At 36.7% G+C, this 20,328-nt stretch overlaps 2 protein-coding genes across 6 annotated transcripts in view; one reads left to right on the plus strand and one right to left on the minus strand.

The window, feature by feature from the left end:
- LOC138934670 (dynactin subunit 5-like) overlaps window positions 1-20,328 on the plus strand; it is a 77,134-nt gene that overhangs the window by 5,169 nt on the left and 51,637 nt on the right. The gene's annotated exons all lie outside the window — the stretch shown is intronic.
- The window catches only part of Cv-2 (crossveinless 2), a 36,611-nt gene that overhangs the window by 3,848 nt on the left and 12,435 nt on the right, over window positions 1-20,328 (minus strand). For 4 of the 5 annotated variants that reach the window (XR_011447158.1, XR_011447157.1, XM_070298600.1 and 1 more), the window contains exons 2-10: window positions 12,797-12,937; window positions 6,994-7,079; window positions 4,427-4,526; window positions 3,582-3,758; window positions 2,893-3,078; window positions 1,710-1,972; window positions 1,082-1,241; window positions 819-1,006; window positions 35-432 (exon numbers count right to left, since the gene is read on the minus strand). Coding sequence is in view for 3 of the 5 variants with exons in the window: in XM_070298576.1 (XP_070154677.1) it covers window positions 35-432; window positions 819-1,006; window positions 1,082-1,241; window positions 1,710-1,972; window positions 2,893-3,078; window positions 3,582-3,758; window positions 4,427-4,526; window positions 6,994-7,079; window positions 12,797-12,937 (1,699 nt within the window). In the remaining 2 variants the exon portion in view is untranslated. The remainder of the gene's footprint in view (window positions 1-34; window positions 433-818; window positions 1,007-1,081; window positions 1,242-1,709; window positions 1,973-2,892; window positions 3,079-3,581; window positions 3,759-4,426; window positions 4,527-6,993; window positions 7,080-12,796; window positions 12,938-20,328) is intronic. The other variant, XM_070298592.1, reaches the window with a different exon arrangement.

Here is a 20,328-nt window from a genome sequence, read left to right on the forward strand (position 1 = left end):
ACGAAGAAAAAATTGGAAAGTGCATGAAAATTACCGGTGATCCTTTCTTCCTCGACAACGTCTCTCCTTATCGATATTTCCTGATCTTGGAAGTCGAGTGCATGTTTTCTTGGCACCCACCGCCCAAGATTGACCGAATTTCTGCACATCCTGCAACAATCGGCCGCGTCTCGTCGTGAAATCGTCCTTGGTCTGAGAATTGAAGTTACCGCAGAGACCGCATAATCGACCTCTGTACGACGTAGGAACGGACACCTCGAGAAAGCTAATACCGTCCCAGAGAACCTTGATCCCGATGTGTGTGTTGACGATCACGCTGTCGGTCGTACAGTTAATGTCCAATCGGTTAACGATGCGATAAGGAAGGTCCACCTTCTTCCCGTTTACCTTCACCCTCATTTTTTGACCAAGGTTAACTTTCAAGTCGCCGATCTGCAACACGGGACGCGATTAGAACAAGAGTTTCTTCTTTCTTCCTCCTCATTGCTTTTGATAGAACAAGAAAGTTTTGCCTCAGGATAAACTTCGTTTCGCAAGGCTATTAGTCAAGCAACTCGGCAGTCAGAACTTGTACTTTCAGTACATATCATTCGATATTCAACATCATTAATTATATATATTTTCAAGAATATTGAAAATATTAATTTTAATATTATTTGATTTGAAAATTTGAATGCGATGATATGATTTTCCAATTTTTTTAAAAATTATACACACACACACACAATATATTCCATCTCTAATTAAAAAAAATAATGTTTAAATTTATTCCACGTTACAATTGTATTGACATTTTCGCCTTAATTTAGTACACTCACTTTCAAAGCGATGGTTTTGGTCCATGCTGAAGATATTGTTTTTCTTGCATCGTTAGTCACACGTATGCTAAATGTGTGAGTGGCACAATCATTGACCAATTGATACTTGCATGCCCCTTTGAAGCTATAGAATTTACCATCAAACGTACGATAGTGCGGGTCTCCAAAAACCATGCAAATCCCATCACCTGGAAGAATCGATAATTTTAAATTCTAAATATCAATAGCATATGCAATAGGCATAATGTACAAGGTATGCTTACTTTCAACGCATCGCGGACAACATTGACCTTCCGGATGTTCCAATTTTGAGTACGGCGGACAAGGTAGATTCAACTGCGGACACATGGGCATCGCGCAGCGCACTTTGCCCTGCTTGCAGGTGCACGTCTTGCAGGAATCAAGCTTCCAATCTTCGCCATCCTGCCTAGGACAAAAAAGAATGTTTAAACCTGGACAAGACAAACATTTAATTCCGCGAAAAAATTTACGAGATTTATTTTTAATTGCAAAAAGAAAAATATATTTAGGATAAAATTCAAAATAAAAATTTATATTCGTCGATATTTACTAGACATCGCCACTCTTAAGTATTTTTAAATTTTATTTTTTGAACAATTTTTTTTTTTTTAAAGCGACCAAAATAAATCAATTGACAATTGAGGTGCACGTCATTGATCTTTAAAATCAATATATTAAAAAAAAAAAACAGAAATTTTTCATATGATATATTTGAACAATATCCTTGATTTTTTTACCAACTATAAGTCATTTGTTCATTAAAATTCTACATCATTTTAGTTCGTTTATTCTCAATAATCCCTCGGTTCGTTTGCGTCGCGTTCGCAGAATAAAATCATTCGTCGCGATGAACAAAAGCATGATACTCGCCTGATAAGTTCTTCCGCCATAAGAGCAGGAGGCCCTGCTCTCCTGAATCGCCGGACATTGCGGACAACAGCGGTTAGGTAGAGTAGTCTGAAGCTCGCTGGGGCATTCCAGTACCGGACAGGTATCTCTGAGACACGAGAGCGTCGAATTGGCGCAGGTGCAGCACGTGCATAGATCCGTGCAAATCTGGGTGCCCGACTTGACCATGTGCGTGCCGATTATGCACGCGCCTTTCGGAGGTGGGAGCAATCTTGCAATGCCTGCTTAAAAAAAAAAAAAAGTACTTTTTACTTGGATATACGATGCGTCGTGTAAGCGAACGCGCATTATAATCTGACAATGAATTATTCTCTTTTCACGCGCGATAGTGATATAATTTTTTTTTTTTTTTTTTTTTTTTGCGATTGACTATATTCACTTTCATCATTGATCTAATAAAATATAAAATAAGAGTATTTGGATAGATATATGATACTTAAATTTTACGTCAATTTTTATATAGCATTCAATTATATCTAAAAGAAATGCCTGTTCCTTATATCTTTATTTATTGCATTTTATCGCACGATGCATTTTATGCATCGCATTATATTTGATTGTAAAATTTGAAAGTCGCGGAGTGAGATATTATCGTAGTTATTGTCTCGAATGACTAGATCGTAATGTTTCATGATGACAATCGTAATATTACATTATTACCGTTGGTTTTTGCGCAAGTGCGACATTGGAAAATAATCAGATCGCATAAAACCGGTTCGCGCCTCTGGTATTATGCCAGAGAGAGATAGAGGAATGACCTATAAATTCAAAGTGACTTTAATTGTTTTTGCAATATGATCTACTGAAAATATTTCTTTTGAAAAATGATCTCGCGGAATGAAAATCTGATCGTTATAAATTTGCATTTGCCTAGCATGGCTGCAATGCTTACGTAATAAAACAATCCTGTATCTTTATGTGATATTACACCTACGTACAATTATCGAGCTTGTATGCCGTAAAGGAACAATAAAATTATCACATACGGAATCTAAATTGAAAAAACACGCGTTTAAGCGAATAATAAAACGGAACAAATAGATTTCTTTTTCCCAAGCAATTCAAGCGCTAAATTCAGAAAATTTCCAAGCGGCTTGCGCGCTATATTCATCTCGAATAATAAAAATTATGTAACTCCTTTCACCTCGACAGCGCGGGCAACACTTGCCAGGATCGCGAACAATCTTTGCGGGGGGACAATTGAGCATCGGACAGGCTAACTTTGCGCAGGTGAGTTGTTTATTGTTGTTGCATCTACAGGTGACGCAAGGGTCCTCCGTCGTTGTCACCGATCTATCCGCGGTGACTTTCTGTCCATTCACTAAGCATCCTGTAAAATACCACGGGATCGAGATCATTTTTTGTATGCTTGATTCATTTTCTCTCTGTAGTCTGATATGAAAAATTATCCGTTTAATCGCACATTATATAATAATTTATTTGAAACATACATGTGAAAAAATATGAGAAAATATACAAAGAGACTGTAATTATACGATTTGAAGAAGAATGCAAATTCTTAGGACGACAGTGTTACAATATCAAGTTTACGAGAATACATTTTGCACGAAGTAAAAAAGAAAGAAGTAAAAAAAATGGAAACATCACAATACGGGCATTATCGTACGTTAGTTTTTCGTCGGGCGTGTAGAAGCGACGCTGCAATTTTCAATGATTATCGTTCTCCCCTCGTTATATCGGAGAGAAACATTCCAGAGCCTTAATTGCGCGGCGGGATGCATCGAGGGGGGATCATGAGAAATATTTGTGAGATTGGCGTGGGTAATTAGCAGCAGCATCGGTGCACGGGGAAGAAAGAAAAATATTACGCACCGTCGCATATGGGGCAGCATTGACCGGGTGGGGCCGGTTTCGGATTGGAGCAGGGCGTGTAACACTCTAGCTTCGCTTTGGTTACGACGCTCGCTTTACAGGTGAATATGTAGCACGGATCGTTCTCCTCTGTCCATTCCGTGTCAGACGCGTGATAAACACCGTCCAGTATGCATCCTGCAATTCACGAAAACAAAATCTATCCTTAAAATGATTGAAAGTGCGTAATTCTGGGGAATAAAACTCGCACGCGCCGTTAAATTAAACATTAGAAATACCGTTAATTGATCTTTTTAAACGCTATTATTTATCCGATTACATACACGAGAATAAAAGAGAGGATAATATGATTATTCCTCGATATAAAAACTGATATATGTCATTCAATGCTATTTTTATATTTTAGCATTTTCTACAAATGCAATCATATACTACGTTTTCCAGGCAGATTTTATCTTCGGCGGGCGAGCCACTACGGCGCGAGCAAGCTTACGTCACCATTAACATAATTAATAGGGTACGATAATGGGTACCGCGCGTGAGCATCTGTCGACTACGTGTCGTAAACAGAGACAGTCGCGAGAGACTGTGATGCTAGAGTTCCTCGAGTTTATCACCGTGTCCGTAAACAGAAGCGTCTTTGTGCCCCGAGAACAATGCTCCGCCGACTGAGCATTCCGCGAGTTCTCGCCTTTCCTTCTCACCGCCACCGACACATTCGAACCTCCATCTTCCTCCCTCTTTATCTACCTCTCTCTCATCGCGGCGTGGGCTCGCTCGAGTCAATTAGAACGATTAGGATAATTAGTCGAATTAGCGGACGAACGGACAAACAAACATCCTACCTGTGCATTTGAGGCAACACTCGTCGTCGCGCGGGTCCTGCAACGAGTAGCAGCCATCGATGTTTGGGCACTGTTGCTTCAAACACTCGACGAATCCGTTCTGAAAAAAATGGGGAAAAATGTATTTATTTTTTCTCGCATATATATGATAAACGGAGTACAATAGATCGAGTAAGAAGTCGCACATCTTCTCTTTATTTGGTGATATCTTACTATTAGAGGAAGTATGAACTTCTAAGAAACTTTGTAAACGAAGAAAGAAAAGTTTCAATGTCGCTTGCAATGTTATATAAGAAAAGGGGAGGGGGAAATCATTCTTCGCTATAAATATGATTTATTATTCACGTTATCGGAGTACACGATTCGTCATACTTGTGTGAAATAGCGTTCGAAGATGATGGGGTTACCAATCACTCGCGAGATTTCGTCGAGGAAGTAGTTTCGTCACGCTTTCGGCACGAGGAAAAAGCACGCGACGCGAGCGTGAGGAATGTGGACACTCTATCTAAATAAAACGCATTATGAATCGGGAATTTGGCCGGCGATTGAGTCACGCGCCGCGACAATGACGACGGCGACACCGAAATTTCGGCTTGACTTTTATTTCCGATCACGCCGTCTTCTTCCCATGGACGTTCACGCGTCACGCTGTTCCAGTAATCATTTCTCCGGTTTCTATAATTAAGCCTCTTTGCGAATTTATCTTCTGTCAGAATTACGTCAAGTAATTTCAAACGTGTGAATCGTACTATCTCTCTCATACATGTACCAAACGCGCGAGACGGACCTAATTAGGCACGCCGCGAGAGGAAGCTCTGTTTTTTTTTCTTTTTTTAGACTTCCTTGTCTATAACGGATATTTTTACGCAACGCGCTTGATAATTAATTAATTTCTGTAATTGATATACGAGTCGAAACAAGCAATGCATCAAAACGGTCAGATATACGGAGACTTAGAAAAGATAACTGAAAGAACTCAATATAGAAAAAATATTTTACGTGACAATTAAAAATTTATTCTTTTCCAAAAATACGAGACATATATGTATTTCTCGAATATTTATATAAAATTAATTTTTACTTTATTGTTTAATCTCCTTTTTTTAGTGATTATTTGTTATTTAGCATCACACATATATATATATATATTTTTTTTTTTTTTTTATATTGTCTAGAATGTTATTTATATACTGCAAACTTCATTTTTATTACAATGCAAATAAGTAAATCACTCTGCAATAGGAGAGAAGAGATTACATAAATTTATATAAATAGATTAAATAAATAAAATAAATAATATAATAATACTAAAAATAAAGAAAATGAATTTCTACGATAAGAGAGTAAATAAATACAACGCGTCAATATTCTCTTGCTTATAGTCAGCAAATATTCGTTCGTCCGAACGGCTTATGATTGCCTCGTAAATTGCGGATGATTGATCGCGGCCGATCGCTTCGGCGCAACAAACAAATAATTATGTCATACGCCGGCACGCCACTCGTTGCTGCAACAGCATCAGCAGCGGCAGCGGAGCGAAAACAAGAAACCTCATCTCGATCGGCCACGAGTCGACGAGTCAATGAACCAAACGCGCAGATAAATCGCCGCGGTCGCTCTAAGATCACTCGTTGATGCAGTCGGGAGAGATGCATCGAGGCTACGCGGCGGCGCATCGTAAGATGCGCACGCGAGAACGAGCATGCGTGCGTGCGTGCGCTTGTGTGTGCAGACGCGAATATGCACCAAGTACGAATCGATCGCGTCGAACGGATTGAAGTGGAAATTCCTCTTTTTGACCTCCCGAACCAGGCCAGTCTACTTTAACCCCTTTAAACACTCCGTCACCACATGGCGTTGCCTCGTCGCGTGATAACGACATAATCTGCGAATTGGACTAGGACAACGATATACATAGTTTTCCATCTTCCTCGCTCTCTATTCCTTTCTCAGCCTCCCTCGCGATCTTTTCTTTTGTCTCAGAGAAGCGCCGTATCGGATTTAATGAGGAGTGGACTTTTTTCCGCGATTCTCTCGATAAGGCTTGTCGACGCGGTTATTCGATCAATGAACGTATGCTTTTCTCGTCTGCGTTCACATTCTTCTTTCGTATTGAGATACTTCTAGTGTTACGATATTACGAAGTATAGAACATCCAGGTTTATTGCCTGTATTTATATGCATGGATTCTTGAAAATTCAACTTGAAACCCGATCTTTTATACATGAAATTTGTTATACATTATATATTTTAATTATTTTATATATATAAAATCTTTATCTATATTCGTTGAAACGTTCATTTTGAATTAACTTTACTTATTTATATGCTAATTATATCATTCATAAAATAAATTAATGAACTGCAAATATAATAAAGAAATATAAGAAAGTCTTGTTTTTTGGCTTCACGAATATTTGAGTTTACTATTTAATTAGGAATATCAAGATATATAACATTGCAAATTTGGAAAGATAGAATTCATAATAGTAGTTTACAATAAATAAAAATACACACACGCTATATACATATAGACATTGATTAGCATTTTTGGGCACAAGATTTACCTTACAAATACAGTGAAAGCACCTCGTATTCGGAATCTTGTCGACGGTAACATCATCCCCTTCGATGTCGCAGGTCTCTCGGCTTCCTGCAATTGAATAGCAGCAGATATAGTAAAAAGGATGAATGATCAGAGCTCATTCGCTCTCGCACGCGACACCGGCTTTAAACCGAGCTGCAATATATCGGTACATGCGCGATAGAATGGAGACGCTGCTACACAATGCAGCACGTTCCAATCGATTGATCGACTTTTGTATGCTAGAGGCTTCCTCGTAGGAGCATAATACGTAGAACCGAGTGCTCAAGAATTTACTGTTATGTTTTAAATAGCGATCATGCACGATCACGAATGGAAATCGGTTCGATAATAATCGGTTTTAACAAGTTCTAATAAGGTTCATTTGTTCCTAAATCAACATGATAGACTAAAATAGCGTGGAAATTATAAATGAAAATAAGTTTATATAATAGCCAAACCGATATGGCAGTTATTTTCATCCGATACCGAATATTATTTTTCGTAATAATCTTTTCTATGTAATTGTAAAATATTACAGAAAAGCACAAGTTTACTAGTAGTATTTATAGACTTTTTTTTTTTTTTTTTTAATTTAAGGCAATTAGAATAATATTTTTAAATTTTTAACGGATAGACTGTTTTTCTTTCTTCTCTTTTGCTTTCGTCGCAAGAGTTAAGCGCGACATGGACGTCGTGAACGTACCTTAGGACGTACCTCAGTCGCGTTAAACTCTCCATTTTCCAGCAAAAGTCGCGCTCTGCTGCTAGGTCGTCGGGAGTCGCCATCAACGTCCCTCTCCCGGTTTCCCCGCGCACATATTCCTGCACACTTTAAGCAACTTTTCTGTAAAACTTTTTTCTCGCGTTTCTCTCTCTCTCTCTCTCTCTCTCTTCTTTTCTATTTACACTTTCGAAGCATAATCCGCCAGACTTTTAAATTTCTAAATGTCAAGTAACGCTCGTTTTCTATTTTCGAATCTCCATTAGAGTGCGTACGAGGTATCACGTAATTATTTTGTATTACTGTACTGTATTTTTGTTTCTTCGAAAGAAATATCACACACACAGGTTTTAGAGCAACAGAGAATATTGCCCTTTTCACTTTTCTTTTTATTTCTCCTTTTTATCTGTTCCTGTCAGTAAATACGACAAGTTTGGCGTTTTTCTCCTTGAAAAAGCGCTTGGTCTACTACTCTGTCACTGCTCTCAGAGATTTAACGCATGTGACGTACAGCTTTCGAGGCGGCTTTGCTTCATTTATCTCATCGACCCATTTATATTTCTCCACAAGAGTCGCGAGAGAGAGGAGCAATCGATTGTTCGCTTCGTCGATGACTTATCGGACGAACGATTACGCAACTACGCGAATATTGCCATTTTCTTTCAAAAATACTTAAAGATCAATATTTTTATCGTACATTCGACGTTAAATGTAGTAATTTGATTGTGATATTTGTTTCACTTTTAATCCCTGTTGATAGAACTAAAACGATATTACGATACGATATTACGGTTTATGACGTCGAGAATTTTTACAAATACAATGATATATATAAATTTGAAACATTATCATGACAAAATTTAATACGCTCGCAATAGTGCTCTAATATTAACATCAAAGTATTTCTGCAAGATGTATGCAAGAAAAAAATTAATTCTCAACAGCTTTTTTAATAATTTTTTTTTAGAATTATTTATGTAAAAAATTTTTTATTTTATTTTCATACTTTGTGAGATTGAAATCCAGAGATTGAACGGGTTCACAAGAAACACAATCGCAAAAATCAGACAGGGACCAATGAAGATGGAAATTTAATTCGTTTCAATCATAACTTTCGTAATCTTTCCCCTGAAAATGTATCAGGTATTGATTATCAAAATAAAGGAGACTAGTTTTATAAATGTTCCATAGACAATGACGTCACGAGAGCTCGTAAGAAATCGCGAAAGTAAATGGCAATAGACGATCGGAAATTATTTGTTCATTTTCGAAACGAATTAATATTCTCATTCTGTGTTGCTTTTCCTAACTATTTGAAAAGTGTCGACGCATTAATTCAAAGTGCGCAGGAATGCGTGTGCGAGAAAGGACGCAACGTTGGGACATTTGCGGTCGTTTTTCCCTCAAATCTCCTTCTTTTTCTCGTTTCCATTTATCGATATATATTTTTTTCTTTTGTTCATTTTACCCGCAATTAAAAAAAAAAAAAAAAAAAAAGCGAAATGCACGTGATAAAACGCGAGATATTTGTGCTCATCACAGTAAGTTTCAAATAGCCTCGCAAAACAGCTTTTCTCTCTCTTTTCGCAATCATTATCTTCGATCATCTTTCTTATCTCTTTTTTTTCTGTTTTCTCCATATGCTTCCCTTTTTCTCTGTCTGATACTCCTCGAGCTGGTTGCACGGTTAAAAACTCGGAGAGCAGTCTGAAGAGAGTGCGCAATAAATGCGATACAAACCTCGCGCCATTCATTCGTCGAATTATGCGTGCAATAAACACATGTAGATGATCAGAATATAGTCTGCTATTTTATACATTCGAGAAAATTAACACTTTGCTTGTCATAGCGATTGCATATGAGTCGCGTCAGCATTTCCTCGGTGAAATTATAGCGTTCACTTAGTTATTTTTAAGAATATTATTTCTTATTTAATTCATATCCATATCTAATTTTCGAGAAAATGTAGAAAATATTAGTACGTACGTGATATGATAATCAAAGCATTCAATCAAATATTAAAATTGAGTTTTAATAAGATTCAATATATTGAATTTAATTCTCTCTAATATATTTACGATGCTAATAAGGAACGTTAGAAGATTTTTGTAAAACAAAATAATGGCATTAATCTTTTTTTTTTCGGTGAATATTTGCGGATTACAGTTTGCTGAAATTTAAATATTTTGGAAAGTATAAATTTTCAAGAATGTTACTTTCAAATACTATTTGCAATTAAGTTTTTTAGGTCCAATTTAAACCATCGAATTTCACAATGAAAAATAATTGAAAATAGGAAATTTTCACCAAGGAAAACCGTCTCTAAATTTATCTACTATTAAAAGACTTTCAAGCGTATCTAACATACCTTACAATTAAATTACATTTTAACAATGTCATGTTTTTCTTTACAATTGGCTCTTAAAACTGCCAACTGCGACAACAGAAAATTAGTTGTTATGGAACGCGATGCATTAATCTATTTTTTGGCACAAAAATGAAAAAGATGCATTAATTCTAAACTTGGCAACTACTTGGGAAATAAGCTTATAATAAGAAACATAAGAAAATATGTAGAATAAACATTAAATCTAACGTGAGAGAGAAAAACAATTTAACGATAATAAAAATAAATTAAAATCTTATATATATATAATATATTAAACATTCAACATTACATTTCAACTACGAACAAGAACCTACGAGTGCGGTTGATAACAAAACACACAGTGATATATAATACTGCCAAGTTTAAAATTAATTATCGGATAAGCCACCGCGCAAACCTAATCGATCCCGGACGGCGCTAAGACGGGTGCTCTTGGTTCGAGGCGTCGGCGTGGCGCATATCGGAAGAGTTCGAGGAATCGTACTTTGCTCTCGCGATTTCTGCGAAACGGCAAGTCGGTCGTTGATTAGTCTCGAGTACGGCAACGGGGAATGTACAGCAATTTCCTGAAAGGCACAAGCACGAAGCCCGTCGTCGCGTCGCGTCCTCGATTACGTTCCGCGAGGGTAGGAATCACCTCTGCTCGACAATTTCTGCGATGCAGTCAGCTGCCGTCCGTCGTAGCGCGCTATATACGATGCACGATTTTGAAAAAGAACAAGAAGGATAGATGAAATTTACGTATTCTCGGCCTAAGTGGCTGTTTGGGCTGAACTTCAAATTATGCCCGATGCAATTTCCGACGAAAATTGCATGTGTGTAAAAATATGAGATTATCAGTCTACATTGGACTTTAACAGACTGATCTTGTGCGAAATTGAATTTTTTACTATGAACCAATTTATTTTTATTTTCTACGATATGCTACAAGTGACTATAAATCGCGCGGGAATAAATCGAGCGTCGACAGAAGATATCGCGATGCGAAAAAAAAATATATATATATATATATATATATATATATATATATATATATATATATATATATATATATATAGAGCTGATTGCGAATTATTATTGCGGATAATTTGCAGAAATTAAACTTCAATTATTGAGTTTTATGGATTATGCAGCAAAGTTTTGCCTGATGTTAGTCCGTGAAGTTCGATCTTTTTAATTATCGATTACAAATCCCTCTCTTTATTGCAAAAATTAAAATATTCAAAACATTTCATCATAAATACATGAATTTATAAATGAGCGAAACGGAAGTATTAACCTCACCATGATCTATCCTGTTTGCTCTACGTGCTGTTTTTGACGCTAGAAAAAAATATAACTTTTGTTTTTTAGATTTTTTCATTTCATAGTAGCAGTTAAAAAATTAAACTGTGGTACTTTTTTTATGTACATAAAATATATAATATATGCAAAAAAGACTAAACTTAACAAGATATTAAGATTTAAATCCAACATTTTTCATAAAAGTTTAATCAAGATCCTTTAATTGTCGCAGCTTTATTGAATATCAAAATGATTCATTTAGAAAATGGAGGATGCTTATATAATTAATTACCACGTTCGCGTTCGATGATCCATTGCAACCATTATCAATGTTAATGCATTTGATATTCCTTACTAAAAATGCTTTAAAAATTCGACTTCACAATTTTGAATATTTTTCTAGGAAATCATAATTATATTTTTTTTTCATATACGAGTTTTCTTTGTACATTCTTCAAATAGAACAACGTCCACAAAGTTGAGATAAATGCTAAAGTTTACGCGTAAGATCTTTAAGAAAACGATCGCAAAAACAATATAAACTAGAGATACGCTTTAAATTTGCTTAATTGAATTTATTTAAATTCGATATCGCGGAAATTCACGGATTAATAAAGCCATCTTTATTAGTTTTAGCCGCGAGATTCGCCACTCAACTTTAGCGCAAATAGAACGGCAAAGATAACAGAGATAAACTAAGAATAGAGAATATTTAAAAGGGTTAAATGGAACGCGATAACAAACCAGCTGAAATCGGGAATTCAATCACTTTGGCAACGATATTCTTGCGCCGCTTTAATAGCACGAATATTCTCACACATTAAATGTCATATCGTGTAAGTATCATTCCAAGACAATTGTCATGAAACGCAAATAAACGCGAGACGAGGGTGCTTTTACGTTTTTCGCGCCCTAATTCGCGACATTTATGATTTATTTCCATTGATTTATATCGTTCGAATTTTATGTCAAAATCGAAAATCGTATGATTATTTTAGAGAAAAATTAAAAAAATAAAAGCACTTCTTTTTTTTTCTAATATAAAATATATATAATTTATTTTTACAAATTTATAGACATTTAAAAAAATCTTAAGAAATCATAAGAAGAAAAGATAAAAATGATACTTTTTCAATTTTTTTTTTTCCCACCTAATGTATATAATCTAAAGTTGCAACGATAAATTTTTGTCACAGAACAAGCGCAGCAATGTTATTTTATAATCTCGGAGTGCTCTCCTTGGTATCCGAATGCATTCGAATGACATCGATCGAGTTTCAATGTTGGCACACTCTTCTCTAAGGCCGATCAGTAGTCAGCTATCAAAATAACATGCTCGCAATCGGTGCGTCGCGCACGTGCTTCTCCGTGCTCTCGTAGAATACTCACCTCTTATACTTTCTGAGACGGCGCTGCAATGACATTCCGTCGAGAGCAGGAAGGCCAGGGCCAAAGCCAAAGTCAACAGTATCGAAAGTAACCGTGTCAACTCCATGTTTAGGTGCATCTTCTCCCTGCCGCAATAATTTACTGAAAGAACAAACGATAAGATAGTTTCGTTAATCACGTGCTTCCGAGATGCTATCTGTCATAATACAGAGTCTTAAAATATAAACAGATTTATATTTTCGATAGAGAAAAGTAACACGTGCCCCTATATTTATTTATATATTAAAAATAATTTGTAACTTTTGTGTATATATATAATTTTCGAACGTATAGCAAATATGACAGCGAATCTTATTAGTTGCAGGATCGCAATTCTAGGAGCAAACATTAATCTTAAGGATTAAGCATACTCATAACGAAATGTTTAAAGAGTTTTACGGTAGATTTAAAGATATCGTTAAGCGTATTGACCATCATTAACATTGATACGTAATAGTGTCTACTGTACCCCCGCGATTTTCACACGCTTATATACATAAATATACCGCATCGTAATATAAAATGTAAAATGCGATACATGTATCTAACCTTTCGTTAAGATCACGCGACTCATGTTTTTATTTAAAGTTGCGATCGTTATTTCAATCACTTTTTTTTTTCAAACGCGCGACAGAAAAAATCGAGGAGAAAAATTAGCCGACAGGGAAACACTGCATAACGGAATATGTATGATATATTCGAGAAAACTCCGGCACTCGATGCATTATTCAATTTATTAGATGTGTATAATCTCCAAATGCATCGGATGAGAACTTAACAAGTCTCGTTGGCGCATTTGATTAATGGAAATTCTAATGCATTTTTGCGAGCGTTCCGCCTTACATTCGATTCCCGCGGCCGATCGCCGGAGACGTCTATCCTTAATCGATTACGAGGACGATATTTATGCAGGTCGTATCTTTTGTATGCAACGCGAGCGTCGTTACACCCACGATGAAATGTCTCTACGTCGATAAGGTGACTCGACAAATCTATTAATACGCGTACACCAAGAAGGCGCGCACGCGGCATATCGATAGATGTAATCGTAAAAAAAAAAAGAAAAATATTATACGGCCAACCGACAGGACCGAGAATCGAGAAATTTATGAGCCGATTCACTCTCGATCAAGCCGGTCGACACTCGGACGAATATTCTTGCAACGCGCGAGCGAACAGATTGCGTCAAGTGCGCGAAGATAAGTATATTAATCACGTTCAGTTTTAGTTACTCGAGACGTTTATTTCGAAAGTCGTCTAGGTCGGCTGAGATATTTAAATCGCTATGCAACACCACGCCGTGTTTTCGGCGCGCTTTCATACGATACGGTTATAAATGGCAAGTTAATGTACGGAAAATGAATATATTAATTACACATTTTTCGTCTTGCGATTATATTTTCACAAAATCTACTTCGACTCTCTCATTATTTGTTGCTTGTCATTTAAGGAATTTTTACAGATGTTTCATTCGTAGATTTTATCGATCTATTGTAATATTTTTTTCGAATTTTGCTACGAAATAAAAAATATCCGACCCTCTTTCTTTCTCACTTGTAGATGGTAGAAACAGATGATTAATTTTGTGGAATATTATCGCGCGATAAATGTTCACACCTTCTTGATACAAAAGGAAGTTCATTTTGCTTTGCTGTGCATAATGACGCGCATAATGACGCGCCGACATGATATCGTTTGTAATCGCGCGGATTGTTTGCACGAGCGAAGGCGCGAATAAATAAGACTCGCGCGACGCTTGTTTACGAAAGGCAACGAGGGAAAAAGAGCGCGTAGTCATAAGCACATACTACGTAGTAGGCTGCTTACACACAGACTCGCAGATCTAATCCAAATCGCAGATGCCGACAATGTAATTGGACTGTTAACATCTCGCGCGATTACACAAATTAATTTGTAGCGCAACTTCCCCGAAGTACAAGTAGAAACTCTGAAACTGTATAAATCCAATAGCGTGATTTCATATTCGCGAATAAATTTAATTTAAACATTTTTAATTTTAACAATTATTTGAACATTTTCGAAATTTTTACGTATCCCATCGAGTTTTGCGTTATGTATTACTTGTTTAAGCGTATGCTATTTTATACAGATTTTAATAGTCTGAGCATGAATGTTAAAAATATAATAAAACGAAAAATTATATTGAAAAATATATGGCTAATATTATCTATGAAAAATGATTTTTTTCATATTTACGTATTATGTATATGTTGCTCATATCGTACCGCTAGAAACGGAAAAATAGATTGGCGATTTACGCCATATAAACTTGCGAAGGACACAAGCCTCCCAGGGAGATAATATGAGCAGATTGGATTACGCGGATACATGTAACAGCACGGAAAGTTGCGGAAGGAACACAGTTACCGAAATTACTGCCGCAATAGACACTAAATTAATAATCACGAGAGCTATTTTTAAATCTACGAAAATAAATGTGCATAAATTAAGGAATATAAAAAAGTTGAATTTTTATGGGCTATTTAGCGAGAAAATAATTTCCTGCAAAAAGATTTAATTTTGATTTAAATTAGATGAATATACTTGTGCTTTGAAACACTATACGTCACCTATATGTAGTAAATCGAAAATAAAGAGAGAAATAAATACAATTAATAATATAAAAATTCTAAAAATATTATTAGATTAAATAATTTGATTCTTTTTTTTTATCGCATTCAATAATATTTGTACCGGTTAATACGAGAATGGTTAAATCGGCGAGAGCACTTTAGCGCACACCGTTTTGAGTATTTCGCGCGATTATTCTCGTACGCATACGAGCAGGCAAGCAGGCAGACAGTCGTAAAACATCGGCGTGGAAAATTTTCTCGGTGCATACGCGCACCGGCGTGTGTATGAAAGTATATGAAATTCATGAGCGGAGTGGAGTCTTAAGTGGAACAGCTCTATTATGGGGCGTGATTAATAAATATTCGCACGTCTCACGCACATACGCGCGCAGGTAGAGGCCGGGGTCCACCTGATCTGCCAGCTGCGCGTGCACCAGCGCGTCGACAAGTCGACAAGTCGCTTGTCATTGATGTATTTAGCGGCGACAATATTGAGCAACGTTTAATCAGAGAGACAAGGAGAGAAAGAGAAAGAGTGTCTGTTCGTATATACTATTTTGAGCGTTTATTCAGGAAGGAAACGCGCGCGGCGTGACGGCGCTTGCTCGTACATACAGCCGCGGCTTGTACTCTCGCATACGCACGAGCGTTTAATTACGCATATTTAAATAGAAATTATGACTCATCGTCGCTGCACATCTCGGATATCTCTTTACCGTCGTCGATTCCCTTGGCTCCCTTATTTTCTCGATACCATATTTCTCGATATTATTCTACGCGCTATCGAATATGATGACATATCGATATCAATCGTTCGATAGACACAGACTTTATTATTGAACTTGTAATAATAATGAAAATTATAGAACTAAGAAAATCTCACATATATTTCTTTAGTTTTTATGTGAATAATGATTTTAAAATAATATAAATTGAAAATTTTTTTTTTTTTTTTGTAAAATCATATATATGACAAAATAATTGTATTTTATATCGGATAATTTTTCCATCTCTTTCAAAATGAAGTAAAATTTAAATTTTCGCCGATAATTTAATTATCGATTGTTTATGAATCTTCTTCTTACATCATTATTTCTTTAGTTGTTTGCCTTTATATTTTTTTATTTTCTTTTTTATCAATTATGTTCTCGACAAAAGTGTAATATTTACTTCTTTCTCGCGGGAAGATGAAGTTTCAGTTCTTCGTAAAGTTTTGCTCCACTAAGGAGGCAATATATTATGATCGTAGATTTTCGCTGTCGTCCTCTTTGTGTCCGTACTCTATTATATTTAACTATTAATAGTCATTATCATTTTCACTCAGTGCTGCTATTACTGTTCCTCGTCCTCCGTTAAGAGCAATGTTTTCCGGCGCGATCGTTCTTCTTTTGCTTTGGACTTTAATTAGGATTCCGTCATGATGCGAGCGCCGGGCTCCAGCTGCTTCGAATACGTTTTTTTCCGAGCGCATCGCTAATTCGCCGACTAAGCGTTCCGATCGAATCTCGACAGCGGCGAATAAACTCGTAACAAGCGGCGCCCCAAAGGGAAGCTTTCTAGGCTCGTTGCACTGTAATGCGCTAAATTAGATCGTATGCACCGAAGGCAAAGAGGCGTCCGTTAGTAGGTTCTAACAGTTAATAGCGACATTTATATTTTGATAGTTGAAAGTATATTTTTTTCAGTTATTTGGGAAATTGATATTAAATGTGACAATAACAGTGATAAAGATTTCATTGCCTTATTTAATAACTGATTTAAACAATTGATACTAGCATACAGTTTTTCCTCCACACATATGTTGTATTTTATAAATTTTATAAAATATGTCATTTTTTACTTTCAATTTTTATGGCCAATTAATTTTACGATCATCAAAGGAATATTAGTTTTTAACTATATTCTTCGAAGTATAAATATCGCGATAAAAGTATCAATGCTTTTTTTTAAATGGTCATCTCCATGATGCGCCGATACACGGCGGCGACTAAATTATCCATTCGTCACGGTACGCGCCCCGTTATTGGCCAGCCGGACTTGCGCGTGAGTAGACAAAATGTCAAGATTTGATTTACGAGACACGGCCCGATGCGCCAACTCTCGGGGAAATTAAGCGGAGCAGCACTCGATTAGCCTGGTTTATCCGCCCGGCAGCTTCTTCACTGAATTATCTTCGACTCGAAAATGTCTGTGTAATCGTCCATTAACGAGGATAACATAAAGTTCATACGGTGAACATATTTGAACACCGGTGAACGCGAGCGACGATGCGCGGAACGCGAGTGACGGGTTTCCTCGACCCGCGCCATTTCGAATTCGATGTCGCGTATAATCTATGCGAATTAAAAGCTCGGTCAAGCTAATGAATAACGGTATATGACACGTATTGCCATAAAGATGTGATTGTATGCGACGATTATGACCTGGTGTACGTTTCACCTAGTGAAACGATGCGCTACCCGCACGATATAAAAACTCCCGCTCTTCTTTACGCGCTCTTAGAAACTTCCATTTTTGTTTTGTATCAAGCGACAATACACGTGTTTTATAATAAATTTACACGTGGTAATTAACAGCGCGATAATTGAAAGCCGGATATTTTTCTGACGCAATGCGACACGATTGGTCGCCTCGATTTGCATACCTATTTCTCTTTCGAAGCATTTCTCTTTCTTCGGTCCCGAAAGGCCGCGGCGGCAATTATTCTTATCGATAAACGATATCTTTCTCTCCGCGCGGTTGCTATCTAAAATCAATATTTATAATGGAGGTCCGCGCGTAAGGTGCTAATCGTTGTTAATTGAAGGCGCTAATTGCACAAGTCCCATATCTTTATTACTACATACGTGTACATATATGCTAAATTTAAACAACGCGATGGAAAATGTGAGATAAGAGTCACGCCGCCTAATATTATACCGTCTCACGTGCAAAACGTTACTTGCATTCTTTACAAGCGCTTCTTTCGAACCGGACGGAGGAAGAAATATCTGTGCCCCACAGCACAGGGTACCTCTCTCTTCTTCTTCTTCTTCTCTCTCTCTCTCTCTCTCTCTCTCTCAGTGGCATTCCCTCTCACAGCCCTTCATCTTTTTCCACTCTTCTGCCACATGTCGCTCACGGACACGTGCTCGTGTTTATGTGCCCTCCGCCGCCGCCGCTCTTTGCCTCCGTGTACTTCTCCCGTCGTATCTCTCTTTCTCTCTCGCTCTCCATTACGCATCGTTGCGCGACGTACTCATTTGCGCGTGCGTGCGCGCGTGCATGTACGCTACGTCTCTGTGTGTGAAAAAAAACGCAGTAGCTTGCGCAAAAGCGCGAGCGAGCAGTGCAGTGCAGTGCACGTGCACGTGCAACGGACGGGAGAAAATAAGAAGGTGGGGAGGGGGAGAGGGAGCAACCGGCAGGTAGCTCGGTCGCGCTTGGGTTTACGAGAAGTGTATCGCGCGATGGAAACACCTGCACGAGGCTCATTTAAATGGATGTTGGGGATACCCGAACGTACGCACCGTCATTTATACAAGGGATTTATGATTGATCGTCCGACGATGATTTCGAGCCGCGGGGCACGTCTTTTTGTAATGAAATTAACGATTACATCGATATAATGAATGATTATTAAATAAATAAATATAAAAGTAAATATTAAATAATTAAATATCAAAATAAAATATTAAATAAATGACTATCCAAACAGATATTAAATAAAAATGATTAGTAAATAATATTAATTTTTTTATCATGTAATTAATTTGAAATTATAATTGTTGAACGCAGGGCAACCTTCTCGAGAAGTAATAGATGTCAGGCGCAGAGACAGAAAGAGATATATATATATATCTTATGTATAACCCATGGAACTTCGTATATTTTTTTTACGATCATGCGCGCACTTATCGGGACGTTGTTCCCGCTTATTTCGCGCAACGCAGAATATTGCTGCGATCTTTTCGGTATATTTTTATTACGGCTATATATTTCGTCGAGCGTGCCACGCATATCCCCGAGTCAAACTTTGTCGAGAAACTTACGATTCTCGTATACGTTATTCTAGGAAAGACAGTTACGACGCGCCGCGGGATTGTTCGCGCGACTTGTAACTTTTAATCTAAACAACTTTCGAAGCGCGCGAGAGAGAGAGAAAAATGTATTGCTGGAGAAATCATGATGAAAATGAAGAATGCGCGAGCAGGTATCCCTGTACACAACGTAAAAAAAAAAAAACGAACGCGAAGAGAAGAGAGAGAGAGAGAGAGTAAGAGAGAGATGAAATTACTTCTTACAATTATTATAATCTGATAACCGATAAGTAATATGATTAATATGCTCTAAGACATTCGATCAAATATTACTACTATCATTTATTTAATTCCCGAATATTCTCTTATGAAAAGTTCATATAAATTTGAATAAAAAATATACAGAATCGACAATGTACATATCAAATACTTGTTAAGATCGAGAATATTGATTTCCTTAGAAAGAATATTGAATACGAAATATACCACATCTCCTTAACTCTTAGATGCGTAAACTTTATTTTGCCAAACAGTAGCACTAACAGAAAAGTACACATATCATAAAAATAAAAATATATGTTCTACAAATCTCTTCTACAATTACTTCAGAAGCTCTTTAGAATATCGACTGTCGATGACAATAGTATGATAAAAATTGACAGTATATTTTAAATTATAGATCATTTAAAATAAATATTTCTTTTATAATAAAAAAAAAAAGGAATTTTAAAAGTCTCTCTCTCTCTCTCTCTCTTGTTTCTCTCATGTTGGATAGAAATTAATTTTTTAACTGCTTATCATAAAATTATCATAAGATTAATTCGCATTTTTTTCACAATAGATATATTTTTTATTACTCTACACTCAACATTATGCATCA

The sequence above is a fragment of the Polyergus mexicanus genome, unplaced genomic scaffold (genome assembly GCF_030449975.1).
Source record: "Polyergus mexicanus isolate NDT 795.1 unplaced genomic scaffold, iyPolMexi1.0 SCAF_1, whole genome shotgun sequence".
Taxonomy (NCBI): Eukaryota; Metazoa; Arthropoda; class Insecta; order Hymenoptera; family Formicidae; genus Polyergus; species Polyergus mexicanus.